Source organism: Myotis nattereri (genome assembly GCF_964212035.1).
Source record: "Myotis nattereri genome assembly, chromosome: 2".
Classification (NCBI taxonomy): Eukaryota; Metazoa; Chordata; class Mammalia; order Chiroptera; family Vespertilionidae; genus Myotis; species Myotis nattereri.
Window position 1 is genome coordinate 211335176 of NC_138076.1, and position 14875 is coordinate 211350050.

Below are 14875 nucleotides of genomic sequence, written 5' to 3' on the forward strand. Positions count from 1 at the left end.
AGGTAGACATCATTTGTTACCACTGCTTTGAATGTCCCTGGTTTTTAAGAGATATTTCTTTATTATAAGATTTTTTTTAATGTTATTTTTCCTTATTGCTTGATGGAAATTAAGGTGTATTCGTTTACTATGAAACCTTAGCTAATATTCCAGGTGTTCCAATGCCTACTGCTAGTTTTATGAATTAGAGAATGCTAAGTATGTTTTCAAAAAAAACCTTAAGATGAGTTCTCTCTATTGATTAAGACATTTTAAATACATTCTTGATGCTTATTCTGCCATATTTTTCCTGTATATTTTATTCCTTTTTCTTAAGATGGTATCACACTGTAATTGCCACTGCCTGGCATGTGTTTAGTAAATACTTGTTGAATAAAAGAGATGGCTTTGCTTGAAAGGTATTATTGGAGATTGGTAAGATTCTCACAAGGAGTCAAGAGCAGGTTTTTTCTGTAAGAGAAACAATTTTTAGCAGGCATTAGGACTTTCGTGCTCCTGAGAATCATGATGGTGAGAGCCCTAGGATTAAATTAAGACATAGGCATGAATCAGGAATATGGGATCTAGGGTCACATGTAGCTGTATGAAAGCCCTTAAAGCTTTTTTTACTACACAGTAAAGAATATTGACCTTAAACTTGGGAAGGGATTCTGTTTGGCATCCCTACCTATGCTGTAGATTCTCTGTTGCTGGCACTTTTATGTTGCTGTGTTGATGTAGTTTACCTAGCATATTTGGAGTGAAAACCAGAAACAAGAGGTAAAATATTTATTAGGCACCTCTTCTAGGTTCTAGGAACATAGTTGTGAAGAGTCCCTGCCTTCCTGATACTTACATTCCAGTGGGGAGAAGAGGGATGACAGACAGTAAATCTTCACTGATTGATCAGATATTTATCGAGTACCAGCTTTGGTGCTGAAGATAGAGCAGTGAATAAACTTATTTCATGGAACTTACTTTATAGTGTTCACATAAGATGTAAATGTATAGTATTCCAGGTAAGTGCTATGAAAAATAAAGTAAGGGTAAGGCTCATGGGGAGAATGCCTCAGTTGGGAGTTGGGCACCGTTGTATTTATAATCTAAATCACAGATTTCTTTTTCCTTTTTTAAAAGATTTTAAAAATCGATATTTGGAGAGAGAGGAAGGGAGAGGGAGAGAAAGGGAAATACTGATCGGCTGCCTCCTGCACACTCCCTAGCAGGTATTAAGCCCAGAACCTGGGCATGGCCCTGACCGTGAATTGAATCCTTCGACTTTTGGTGCATGGGATGACATTTAACTGAGCCACACTGACCAGGGCAAAATCATAGATTTCTTGCATCGCCATTGTTTGAGGAACTGGGTGTATACAATGAATAAAACAGACAAAATTCCCTGTCCTTATGGAGCTTTAATTTCACAGGAAGGAGGGATCCAAATATAAAAACTTCATTATTAAAATATTTCCTTATTTCAGCCTTGGCCAGTTGCTCAGTGGTTAGAGAGTCGGCCCAAGGTCTGAAGTATCTTGGGTTCAATTCCCAGTCAAGGGCACATACCTTGGTTGCAGGTTGGAGCCCTGGCCCTGGTCTGGGCACGTATGGGATGCAGCCAATCGACGTGCTTCTTTCACATTGATGTGCATCTCTCTCGCGTGCACTCTCTCGCTCTGTGTGTGTATTACACAAACACACACACACACACACACACACACACTAGAGGCCCAGTGCACAAAATGTGTGCATGGGTAGGGTCCCTAGGCCTGGCCAGCGATCAGGGCTAATCAGGTACCCTGCCTCCCCGCCTCCTCCTTCCCCCACTCCTTCAGTGCCCTGCCACCACCGCTGGTTGCCTGCCATGTTCCGCACTGCCCCCTGGTGGTCAGTGCATGTCATAGCGAGTGATCGAACTCCCAGTCTCCCAAACTCCTGAGGGGACAATTTGCATATTAGGCGCTATATATATATATATATATATATATATGTATATATATGTGTGTATATATATATATATATATAAGTAAATTAAATAAAAGCCTAATACGCTCAGTGTCTGGTTGTCCATTCAACCAATCAAAGCGTAATATGCTAATGATATGCTAAGGCCACTCAGCCACTTGCTATGATGTACACTGATCACAAGGGGGCAGTCGACCAGTTGCTATGATGTGCACTGAACACCAGGGGGCAGACGCTCCAACCAGTAGGTTAGCTTGCTGCTGGGGTCTGACCGATTGGGACTGAGCGAGACTGAGTGAGATGTGCCAGACATGCCCTAGAGCCCTCCCGCGATCCCTCCCCAGCTGGCCAACCTCCCCTGTCCCTCCCTGGCCCCAGTCCTGCACCGGTGGGATCCCTTGGCCAGGCCTGTGCCCTCTCATAATCCAGGACCCCTCGGGATGTCAGAGAGACGGTTTCGGCCTGATTTCACAGGCCAGGCCGAGGGACCCACTGCTGCATGAATTTGTGCACCGGGTCTCTAGTGTGTATATATATATCTTTGCCTTCCTCCCTCCGTCCCTCCCTGCTTTCCATTCTGTCTCAAAATCAATGGAGAAAATATCCTCAGGTGAGGATTAAAAGAATACATATATTTCCTTGTTTTAAATGAGTGCCCAGATTTTGAACCATACTACCTGAAGGATATGGGCTACCCCACATCCTCCTCTAAATTGAGCTGCATTTTGTGAAGCTTCTTGGTTAAATCATTTCACAAGATATTATATCTGCCTCCTAAAAAATGCTGGTGACAACAGAAATTTACAAATTTGAAAATTATTTTTGTAAATAGCTGTCCTTTGTGTATGAAAGAAGAAATGAAGTTAACTCACACAAACATCATAATGAATGGTGTGGACTGTGGAGCTACACTACCTGGGTGAAACGTGGACCATCCGCTTACATAGCAGCCTGCCGTGCCTCCGTTGTCTCATCTGTAGAACGTGAATCGTCAGTGAGGTGCAGACCACCTCAGAACTGTTGAAGAACTAAATGAATTGATAAAATAAGCTCTTTATTAGTGCAGTAGGAGGAGGAGGAGGAGGAGGAGGAAGTGCTCAGTATTATTGTAGTTGCCATTCGTGATGATTTAAAACATTTTTATGGGGTAGGAAAGAAATCAAAACTACATCATATGGTTAAGCTACAGTCTTTTAGAAGGGCAGCTGTCAGCTATAATGGAGAATAAATCGATGTACCACATGAACAGCAATTGACTAGAGCCGTGGTCGGCAACTGCAGCTCGTGAGCCACATGCGGCTCTTTGGCCCCTTGAGTGTGGCTCTTCCACAAAATACCACGTGCGGGCACACACGTACAGTGCGATTGAAACTTCGTGGCCCGTGCGCCGAAGTCGGTATTTTGTGGAAGAGCCACACTCAAGGGGCCAAAGCCGCGTGTGGCTCGCGAGCCGCAGTTTGCCGACCACTGGACTAGAGGACGTGGAAGATGCTACTAGGAGAGACTTCAGTGTGTTAATACCTACTTTTGAAGGAAAGTTTACTTTCTTTGGAACTAAGGATTATTTTAAAAGTGTTCATTAATATTCTGGAGTTTTTAGTTTTTGGTTTTTGTAGAAATAAATACAAAGTAAATCTGTCTATGAAATAGCTTATTGTGATTAAGGTGACACTCAACCACTAAGCCATACTGGCCGGGCTCAAATTATTTTTAAAGAAAGAAAAAATAGCCCTAACCGGTTTGGCTCCGTGGATAGAGCGTCGGCCTGCAGACTGAAGGGTCCCAGGTTCGATTCCGGCCAAGGGCATGTACCTTGGTTGCAGGCACATCCCCAGTAGGGAGTGTGCAGGAGGCAGCTGATCGATGTTCCTCTCTCATCGATGTTTCTGTCTATCCCTCTCCCTTCCTCTCTGTAAAAAAAAATCAATAAAATACATTTTTTTTAAAAAGAAAAAAAAAACTAACCCCCTGCATGTCCTTTCTGTTTTAGCTTCCTAGAACTGTTTGTGATTTCCTGGTCATTTGCCTTTTCAGTTTAGGTGGTTATCTGTATTGCTGTGGTCTAGGTAGGTGATGGGTAGTTGGTCATCTGATCATGTTCACTATAGAGAAGGGAACAAGAGCATATCATTACAGTGTAGCAGAAATTAAATACAGTATATTCCCTTCCAATTATATTTGGTGAGGGAGTAGTTGGGTCTGGGGTTACTTTCTAACAGGGGCTGAGGAACTCTAAAGGAGACTGTAAAACTAAAGCCTGAGTCTGTTGGTCTGAGTGACCAAAAGTGTGGGGAATGAATACTATCAACTGACTAGCAGTCAGTATATTTGAGATCAGTCTGCTAGAGAGTAAACTTGGAGTTTCTAGGTAATGCATTGTGATTGAGGAAATAAGTAATTCAAGGAACTAATTGAAACTTTGTTAGTATAGGTAGGCAAGAAAGTGACTATATGAAGGACCAGATTCTGCTGGGATGTAGTATTTGAATGAAGACAGACATTATGCTTACTAACAAGAGACATTAAGGCAGCTTATAAAGCCTCTGCATTTTATTTATGTAAATAATGGGTACTTAAAAGCATAACTTATTATCTGTTGGTGTTTTATGGCCTGTCATGCAGGTTCTGTGATAGAATGGCTTTCATTTTATGTCGAGCACAAATTTCCATGCTAATAGCAAACACAATTAAGCGAAATATAACTCCCCCAGGTGTAGGTGTGCATATTATTGGAACTGTCTATCTATATATAAAAGCCTAAGTGACCATTACGACAGAACGACCAACCAGTCGCTTTGATGCACACTGACCACCAGGGGGCAGGCACTCAACACAGGAGCTGCTCCCTGGTGGTCAGTGCGCTCCCCAGAGGGGGAGGAGCGCCGCTCATCCAAAAGCCCTGCTCACGGCAGGCGCAGCAGGCCAGGGTGAGCAAGTGGTGCGGCCTGATTCGGGCTCCTCCCTGGCTGCTTGGTTCACTGCTACATCCCAGGCGGTGGGGTGGGGGGGTCCTGGATTGTGAGAGGGCGCAGGCCAGGCTGAGGGAATCCATGCACCAGGTCTCTAGTATTAGTATAAATATTAGTACTTTAAAAGCATATGTAGCAGCAGCAGTACTTGCAGCCACATTTGAAACTACCAAAAGGAACCTAAACTTGCATTGAAGCATATTTCTGTATCTGATTGTCCTTATAATCTTACTGGCCAGATACACTTAGGAAATTCCAATTATTGGAGACCAAATCAGCAAGTTTTTTACTTTGGATGCTTTTCCATTAGTCTGCCCCATTCTTTTTTTTTTTTTAATTCTTTATTATTGAAAGTATTACATATGTTTCCTTTTTACCCCCTTTGACCTCTCCCAGCCTGCTCCCGCCCCTTAGCACAGGCCTTCATCCCCTACTGTCAGTGTCCATTGGTTATGCTTATATGCAAGTCCTTTGGTTGATCTCTTACCCCTCTTCCCACCCCCCCACCCCCACCCCATTCTTTTATGCTTTCACCCAAACCATGCCACTTCCCTTTCATCATTAGAGCACTAGGCAAGTTACTTAACTCCTAGGCTCCAATCTCATCTGGAAAATATGAATGTGCTTACATTTTTTTCTTTATTATTTTGCCTTTCCATTAAAGGCAAACCTTTGAACTGATAAATATGTCATATTCTTATAATTTTGCAGAGTATAGATATTGCATATGATTTTAAAAACTGAATTTTATTTACGGAGGTTTATGCCATTTATTTTATGCCTTTTATAATTTGTTTTCCTGAGTTAACAAGCTCTGTTGTCAATCAGATTATGGTGGTGGTGCTATAAAGATAAAATAAGGTTCTTTCCCTTTTGTGCATTTTCTGGGAATAGAGGCATACATTTTAACAAATTATTTTGTCACCTGTATTGTATTATAAATAAAGTCATGAACATTTGTATCAAGATAGAAAGAGAGCTCTTTAGCTGTTTAGGACAATAAGCAGATGCTTCACATAGATGGTAACTTTTGGATGAGTAGAATATGTAGCTGCTTCCTAATGATAGTTGTACCAACTGACTAAGCAACCAAAAAGTGAAAATTGGACTGCCTCTTTGTGAACTTGACTATTTTATTTCTTTTATAGGTTAGAATTCAGGAGTTAAATAGGAAAGGAAGATATGCCACTGCCTAGTTTTAGGGAAAAGGAAAAGCTTAAGGCAAATACTGGAGATTTAAGAAGCATGATGCCCTCAGATTTGCAAGTTATAGGATACCATGGAGAAATAGTCAGGCCTCAGGCACACCATGAAGGCTCTGGTATACCATGATTTTTTCCCCCTTGCGAATTGAGTAAGTGAGGACAGAAGGCAAGAAAACCTGCTGGACACAGCCTCCATAGGCTGCGATGAGGGGTTTGAATTAAGACAGTGACAGTGGGCATGGATATATGGGAAGGATTTGGGCGTAGTGGTGTAGAGGTAGAATTTGAAGGACCCTCTGATAGAATTGGATCTGACTGAGGAGAATAAAAATCTGGTATGACTCCTTTTAATTGGACAGTATCTGTAGTGTCTTTAGTTTCTACTGAGTGCTTGCTGTATGTTTCTAGTAGGCAATGATTGGCTTATGGTGGGAATTTCTATGGAAGAATAGAATTGTAAGTTGCTTGCATTATCACCAAAACATTTGGCTCTTTGAATAATTAATACTCTGTTTCAAGTAATTATTATACAGTATGATGGCTCCAGATGGACTTACATAAACACAGGACCTGGGGAGGGGGTGGCGAGGGGTGAGGGGAGACTACTACTTTTTTTTTTTTTTATGTATTTTATTGATTTTTTTTTTACAGAGAGGAAGGGAGAGAGTTAGAGAGTTAGAAACATCGATGAGAGAGAAACATCCATCAGCTGCCTCCTGCACACCCCCTACTGGAGATGTGCCTGCAACCAAGGCACATGCCCTTGACTGGAATCGAACCCGGGACCCTTCAGTCCTTAGGCCGATGCTCTATCCACTGAGCCAAACCGGTCAGGGCAACAGCTACTTTTTAAAGTACATAAAGGCTGCAAAGAAAATCAAATTACTTTTAAGTACCAAGTAGGTAATTTAATGAATAAAGAAGCTAGGTTTAAGAGAGCAAGAAGTGTGTGGACTCTTAAGTTTACATGCTTTGTATAAAGGATTCGGATTCAAAAAGTTGAAATCGCTCTGCCATCATGTTCCTAAATAAAAAAGGACACATCCCCCGATCTATCAGTCTTCTACCTTATATAAACAAAATGCCTGGAATAAACATTCAAATGTTTTGACATATTAAACTCTTTTTTTTTTTTAATATATTTTATTGATTTTCCACAGAGAAGAAGGGAGAGGGATAGAGAGTTAGAAACATCGATGAGAGAGGTCGATCAGCTGCCTCCTGCACGCCCCCCAGTGGGCATGTGCCTGCAAACAAGGTACATGCCCTTGACCGGAATCGAACCTGGGACCCTTCAGTCCGCAGGCCGACGCTCTATCCATTGAGCCAAACCGGTTCGGCAACATATTAAACTCTTAATATGTTTAGGGATTAGGCAAGTTACTGAGTTGAATTCATTAAGCCCCATAGTTTGTACATTAAATGAAAGTGCATTTAATGCATTAAAAGTGGAGATGAATGATAAACCTTGCTTAGCAGGTATAGCTAAACAAAAAAGTTTGTAAGTTTTTATAAAGTGCATTTATCTCAAATATTTACAGAAGATAGCCCTGTAAATTTACTGTAACTTAGGATCTTAAATCTTAATTGTTATTTTCTTGAGCATACTTCTACAATGTGTTCATATATGCAGAGGGTATCTTTTATATTTTTCTTTGTTATTTAGGAATTGACAAATAAAAGGGTCTATTAATGTTCTATTAATACTAGAGGCCTAGTGCACGGGATTCGTAAACTGGTGGGGGACATGGACTCTGGGGATTGGTCCACTGTGGGAGCGCCGCTCATCCCAGTCAGCCTCATCCCAGTCAGCCGAGCAGCTATGGACCCACCCTCTGAGTGGTTCCGCGGAACTGGAGCACTCACCTATCCAGGGGACCCGGTTGGGGCCAGACCCAGGGACAATAGAACTGAGAGGCAATGGAGTAGGCCTCAGCCCCATGGTGGCCACGAATCAGCCTCCAGGGTTGTCTCTGCAGCCGGCGGCAGTGGTGGCTGCGCTGCGTGGCCTGCGAACCGCTCATCCCTGTTAGTCGAGCAGCGCTGCCCCTGGTGGTCAGTGCGCGTCATAGTGACTGGTCAACCAGTCATTCTGGTCGTTCTGCCATTCTGTTGCTGGGCTTTTACTGTTAGGATGGGGAATAAGATTTAATTTTTTTCTGTTTCTTGTTCTTAGATGGGAATGATGAACAACCCTAATCCTTATGGTTCACCGTACACTCAGAATTCTGGACAACAGATTGGAACCAGTGGCCTTGGTCTCCAAATTCAGACAAAGCCTGTACTGCCAAATAGCTTATCTCCATTTGCAATGGACAAAAAAGCAGTTCCTGGTGGAGGAATGCCCAACATGGTGGGTAGCAATCTATTTACAAATTTGTCTTCAAATTGGCATTTTAACAAAAGAATTATGTTAAACTTTCTTTCATCCCTTCTATGTACACACTACAATCACTGACCCTGTGATTGAGGAGACTTGTACCCTCCTTCTCATGGTTTTTTTGTCACTTGTGAACAGTAAGGGTGCAGGTCCAAATAGGAGTAAGTAGGGTTGCTCTAGTGAAAGTTTTGGAGGTTTGCTATAAGCTTCTCTTGTGAGCATGTCTGTAGGATAGGAAAGTGGAACCATTCTCCCTGGGAAAGATCTCTGGCAAAGGATTCCAACTCCCAGTGAACATATCTGCTGATTTGAATCTAATACTACTACACAAAAGGAACATCCCTCTTAAAGTTATGCATTGTTTTAAACATTGATTTTTTTATTTTTTTTTTTAATGAGAAAAATTTCTAACACTTTTAACGCTGCTCTTTTTCTGAAGTAAAACTATTTCTAGTTGTAACTGTGTCAAGTTGTCCACATTCACTTTTTGGAAAAAAATTGTCCTATAGGAATACTTTTTCTCAGATTTTTTTAGTTTTTTTTTTGCTTTGTGTCATGTATTTATTGAATGCCGCCTATATTTGATACTCTAGGAAGTGAGGCAGTGACGATAAAAGGATGACTAAAACATGGCATCTCTGTCCCCAGAAATGTTTGCCTTTTTATTGGGGAGAAAAAAACACACCAATTTCTTCCAGAATATTTAAAGCTAATTTTTAAGCTGCCTAGATGCTTCTTAAGAAGCTCCTTTGTTCTTTTTTTTTTAATATAGTTTATTGATTTTTTACAGAGAGGAAGGAGGAGGGATACAGAGTTAGAAACATCGATGAGGGAGAAACATCAATCAGCTGCCTCCTGCACACTCCCCATTGGGGATGTGCCCGCAACCAAGATACATGCCCTTGACGGGACTCGAACCTGGGACCCTTGAGTCCGCAGGCCGACGCTCTATCCACTGAGCCAAACGGGTTAGGGCTCCTTTGTTCTTCAAAACCTTACTTGGACATGCTCCTCACTATAGATGCCTTGCTTTTCCCTGTTCCCCTGGAGTTTACCATGTCCTTCTCTTTCTTCCCCTCTATGTTATACATTCTTTGATTATGTCATTTGGTAATACAGTATTTTGTTTTCTTACTAAGTTGAACTTCTCAATGGTAGGACCATTTATTTTGGAATCTCCTGTATCAAAAAATGGAGTCTGGCTTATAGTAGACTGTCCTTAAAGGTTTTAATTGAAAATGTCCAGGTTTGTATTTATTAAAGAGATAGCACATTGTAACACCGAACACTAAGTGTATCTTTATGGTTTTCTCCCTTAGGGCCAACAGCAGGCCCCTCAGGTCCAGCAGCCAGGCCTTGTGACTCCAGTAGCCCAAGGGATGGGCTCTGGAGCCCACACGGCTGATCCGGAGAAGCGCAAACTCATCCAGCAGCAGCTTGTTCTCCTCCTGCACGCTCACAAGTGCCAGCGCCGGGAGCAGGCTAACGGGGAGGTGAGGCAGTGCAATCTTCCCCACTGTCGCACAATGAAGAACGTCCTCAACCATATGACACATTGCCAGTCAGGCAAGTCCTGCCAAGGTGAGTGTTCTCAGAGGGTTTGTGTGCTCAGCAAGTAATACTTATATCAGAGAGAAGAGAGACAATAATGGTCAACTGTTCTGAGGCTCCTTTACTGATGTCTTCCTCTATGTAGTAGGATATTCTAAAATACAGTATCATTTTGTAAGTGAGTATCTAGGGATCTGGTAGGAGAGGAAAGTTTTAAAGGACTTCTTTTTTGTGTTGATACTTATTGACTTTGATTTGCCCAGCATAGTATACCTAAAATATAGAGGGTTTGCTAACTGACATAATATAATTTATGTATTTGTGGAATCATTAGAAATCTACTTTTATAGACTAAAGTACACTGAACAGCTTGATGATGAAAAGTATGGGGCCTGGCCCTTGCCGAGCGACTGCCCTACACCAAAAGGTTGCAAGTTTGATTCCTGGTCAGGGCACATACCTAGGTTGTGGGTTCCTTCCCCTGTCAGGGTGCACAATGGAGACAACTCACCGGTATTTCTTCCTCCCTCCCTCCCACCCCTTTCCCTTCTCTCTAAAAATCAATTTTTCAAAAAAACATATCCTTGAGTGAGGATTTAAAAAAAGTGTGTTTTTTAATATGGGCTGTGGAGCGAGACTGCTTGAGATTGAATCCCATTTTGGGTACTCTCTGACATTGTGCACATTACCCACTTTTTGCCTGCTTTCTTAACGATGAAATGTGAGTACTGATAGCTACCCTGTAGGACTGTTATAAAGATGAAATCAGTTAATAACATCTGTGGCACTTGTTAAGTAGTCAATAAGTTAGCTGATACTAATGTAAAGATGTAACCTGCACTTGAAAAAAAGTTTTTTCTTTTTTTTAGTGGCCCACTGTGCATCTTCTCGACAAATCATCTCCCACTGGAAGAACTGTACGAGGCATGACTGTCCTGTGTGTCTCCCCCTGAAAAATGCGGGGGATAAGAGAAATCAGCAGTGTAAGCGATTAAATCTTTTATTTTTTTTTTAATATATTTCTTTATTGATTTCAGAGAGGAAGGGAGAGGGGGAGAGAGATAGAAAGCAATTAAATCTTTTATACCAAAAGTATTCCTAGACACTCTTCATACAATTTGGTGGGATTTAGAGTATTTGATTATGTGAAGTTCCTTTAGCTGCCTAGTTGTTTTCAGTTTTCATTAACTTCATATTAATAAAGTTAGAATTGAACTGTTTATTACCTAAAATAAGATCCAGAAACTTAATCATTTTTTATGAAAAATGATGGCTGGCCTGGCTGGTGTGGTGAGGCTCAGTAGTTAGCATTGACCCAGGAACCAAGAGGTCACCCTTTGATTACCAATCAGGGCCATGCCTGGGTTGAGGCTCAATCCCCAAAAGGGGACGTGCAGGAGGCAGCTGATCGATGATGTTTGTCTCTCATCGATTTTTCTGTCTATCACCCTTCCTCTCTAAAAATCAATAAAAACATTGAAACAAAAATGATGGGTGAATTTATGTTCCATTTTTAAATTTTTAAATTCATGAAAATGTAAAAGATTAACGCTTTAACATTGGGCAAATCATTCCTCTATATCTATGATCTAAATATTTAGATAATTTGAAATTATTTAAAAAGAGTGAAAAAATGGAATTTTTTTAGAAACCTGAAGCGATGATATGCTTTTCATAGAGAAAAGGCAAGTCAAGAGTAGACAGATAGAAGTTCAGCTACCACATCTCCACACTAGAAACAAACCATTAAGCATTTAGGATTGAAAGACAAATTCAGAGATACATACAGAGCATGTGTAAAAGAAATTAAACTTCATAAATTAATGAAGAAATCATAAGTAGCCCAGTAGAAAATTTAGACTAGGAAACGGACAATTCACTAGCGAGAGGAAATACCAAAAAGTTCACTGTAAAGTAAGAAATGAAGTACCATCTCTCCCATCACATCAGCAGAAGCAGTGCTCCCTAGTGTTGGCGTTGGTTTGGCTCTGAGGGCTTCCTACACTGTTGCTGGGACATTAATACAGCTTTCAGGAAGGATTTTGGGTATTTTGGATCAAAAGCCTTTTCATGCCAATGAACTCCTTTGACAAGTCAGTTCTCCATCTAGAAATTTTTTCCAGGGAAATAATGGAGGAAAGATGCATGTACTGAGATGTTTCACAAAACAATGATTTTACGGTTTTAAAAGTCATTTAAACATGTTAGTCCTTTTTTTTAAAAAAAAAACCATCTTTAATATTGTAATTCTTTTTCTTTCTATAGCAATTCTGACTGGAACACCAGTTGGACTTGGAAATACTAGTTCTCTAGGTGTGGGTCAACAGTCTACACCCAGCCTAAGTACTGTTAGTCAGATTGACCCCAGCTCTATAGAAAGAGCCTATGCAGCCCTTGGACTACCCTATCAAGTAAATCAAATGCCGACACAGGCCCAGGTACAAGCAAAGAACCAGCAGAATCAGCAGTCGGGGCAGTCTCCCCAAGGCATGCGGCCCATGAGCAACATGAGTAAGTTTGTGTCCTCCTAGTGAAAAATGTGATGTTGTGTCTGTAATTGCCATGTAATATATAGGATTAACTCCTTAGATTATTTACTATATGTGTATGTACCTGTTTCTCCCACTCTCAATTTTTTTGTCACATGTTTAATTTTTGAAGTAATTTTTTTTTTAAAGATTGTAGTTGCCTTGTAATCCACATACCAGAGGCAACTGCTACTGGTTTATATCCTTCTAAATCCTTTTATGCATGTGTATCTTTAATTTCTAGAATAGAATCCCATGTGTTATTCTATAAGATAATTTATTTAACACAAACTTGCCATCTTTCATTTTTTGTACTCAGTATGTCCTTTTTAGTGGTTGCATAGTGCTTCATTGTATAAAACAATCTCTAACAGATGGATATTTGGATTTCCAGGTTTTTTGTTTCTTTGTCTTCTGTTGTTATTTTACTTTATTTTTTTAAATATATTTTTATTGCCCAAACACTGTCGAACTATGAACCAGGAGGTTATGGTTCAGTTCCTGGTCAGAGCACATGCCCAGGTTGTGCTTGATCCCCAGTGTGAGGCAGCTGATAGATGTTACTCTGTCTCCCTCCTTCCTCTCTTTCTAAAATCAATAAAAATATTTAAAAAATAATATATATTCTGGGTTCTTAATAGTCATTGCAGGTTTAAGGTACAAAGTAGTATTTTGGTGACTTCTTTCTGAGTACATTTTCTCCTAAATTTTCATTTGGACCAACATTTGTTCACTAATGTCATGTAATGTACAGTTTATATTTTAATTACTCCATTTGGTATGAACTAATTTTCATCTACTTTATGGAAATTCTGGAACTATTACCATCAAAAACTTCCCGAGTTTTGCACCCTCTTCTAAAAGCTTTGTATCTTGCCCTAGCTAGTTTGGCTCAGTGTATAGAATGTCAGCCTGCGGACTGAAGGGTCCTGGGTTCAATTCCAGTCAAGGGCACATGCCCAGGTTGCAGGCTCGATTCCCAGTAGGGGGCGTGCGGGAGGCAGCCAATCAATGATTCTCGTCATTGATGTTTCTATCTCTCCCTTTCCCTTCTTCTCTGAAATCAATAAAATATATTTTTAAAAATAAATAAATAAAAGTTTGTATCTCATTTATTTAGTAGATATCTCTATTTTATGCTTCCAAGCTGTTGGATTTTTAGAGAAAGTATTTATGTTTATGGGTCTGTGTCATAGTATCTTTATCTGAGGTGTGTAGTACTGGGGAGGATGAAACACCAAAGTTAACATTTATACTGATGCTTCCATGGGGAAGCTATATTCACCATAACAACTTGATATTACAAGTGTGTCTCTGTGGCAGAACTGACTGTAATGCTGGAATATTCTCAGAGTTAAAAATTTTAGGTACCTGTGATTGACAAGAGCATTTGGATAATTGAATAAGCAACATTCATTCAGATGTGATTTGTGCTGAAAAAACATACCATAGGGACATGTTCTTTACTTTGTAACATTTCTAGTCTGGATGGGCATGTAAGTGATTAAATAAACAAAAATACAGAATCTCTATTATGTGTCAGGTTATCAAGATTCTGTATCAGGGAGGGGAAGAAGGAATCCCCTCTAGAGCCCCAAATTAGAGATTTTTACTGTAAAACTTCCACAATCACATTCTCAATCTTCTAGTTCCTATTGAATTCACTTATTCTGTAAAGAATTTTTAGTGCCCAGCTGGTGTGCTCAGTGGTTGACCGTCGACCTATGAACCAGGAGGTCACAGTCAGTATAAAAATTTCTTGTGATAATTTCTTCAACACTTTTATAACTTTTCCTTCTTTTTTGGTGTTTTGCTGCTGTTATTACTGGTATTTAAAATATTATATCTTTTTTTTTGTTTTAACCTAGATGCTAGTCCTATGGGAGTAAATGGAGGTGTAGGCGTTCAAACATCAAATCTTCTTTCTGACTCGATGTTGCATTCAGCCATAAATTCTCAAAAGTAAGTTTTATTTTGGATGTGGTCTGTGTTGTTTTCTAAACATGTTAGAATTTCTTACAGTTTTCTTAGTTTCTTAGATTTGAAGATATTCTTAATGTATAAAGACAAATATGATATTTGAGACCATACTTTTAGGCTTTCTATAACATATTTGAAATCGTATTAATTATTTGGGGTAACCTACAACTTCCCATATACTTCCTGTAGGAAGTTGCAAGTCTGTGCAGCTACTTAAAAAATGAATTTGCTCTATCCCATTGTTAAGAATTAGTCCATTGTCCAACGAATTCCCTAGGATAATCTGTGTCAAAATGCCAACACAGTCTTACAATACAAGAG

General features: G+C 40.2%; 1 protein-coding gene across 1 annotated transcript in view; it reads left to right on the plus strand.

The window, feature by feature from the left end:
* Positions 1 to 14875, plus strand: part of EP300 (EP300 lysine acetyltransferase) — a 70132-nt gene that overhangs the window by 17901 nt on the left and 37356 nt on the right. The window contains exons 3-7 of the mRNA XM_081082546.1: positions 8292 to 8468; positions 9815 to 10076; positions 10916 to 11029; positions 12312 to 12557; positions 14443 to 14536. Of these exons, the coding sequence (XP_080938672.1) occupies positions 8292 to 8468; positions 9815 to 10076; positions 10916 to 11029; positions 12312 to 12557; positions 14443 to 14536 (893 nt within the window). The remainder of the gene's footprint in view (positions 1 to 8291; positions 8469 to 9814; positions 10077 to 10915; positions 11030 to 12311; positions 12558 to 14442; positions 14537 to 14875) is intronic.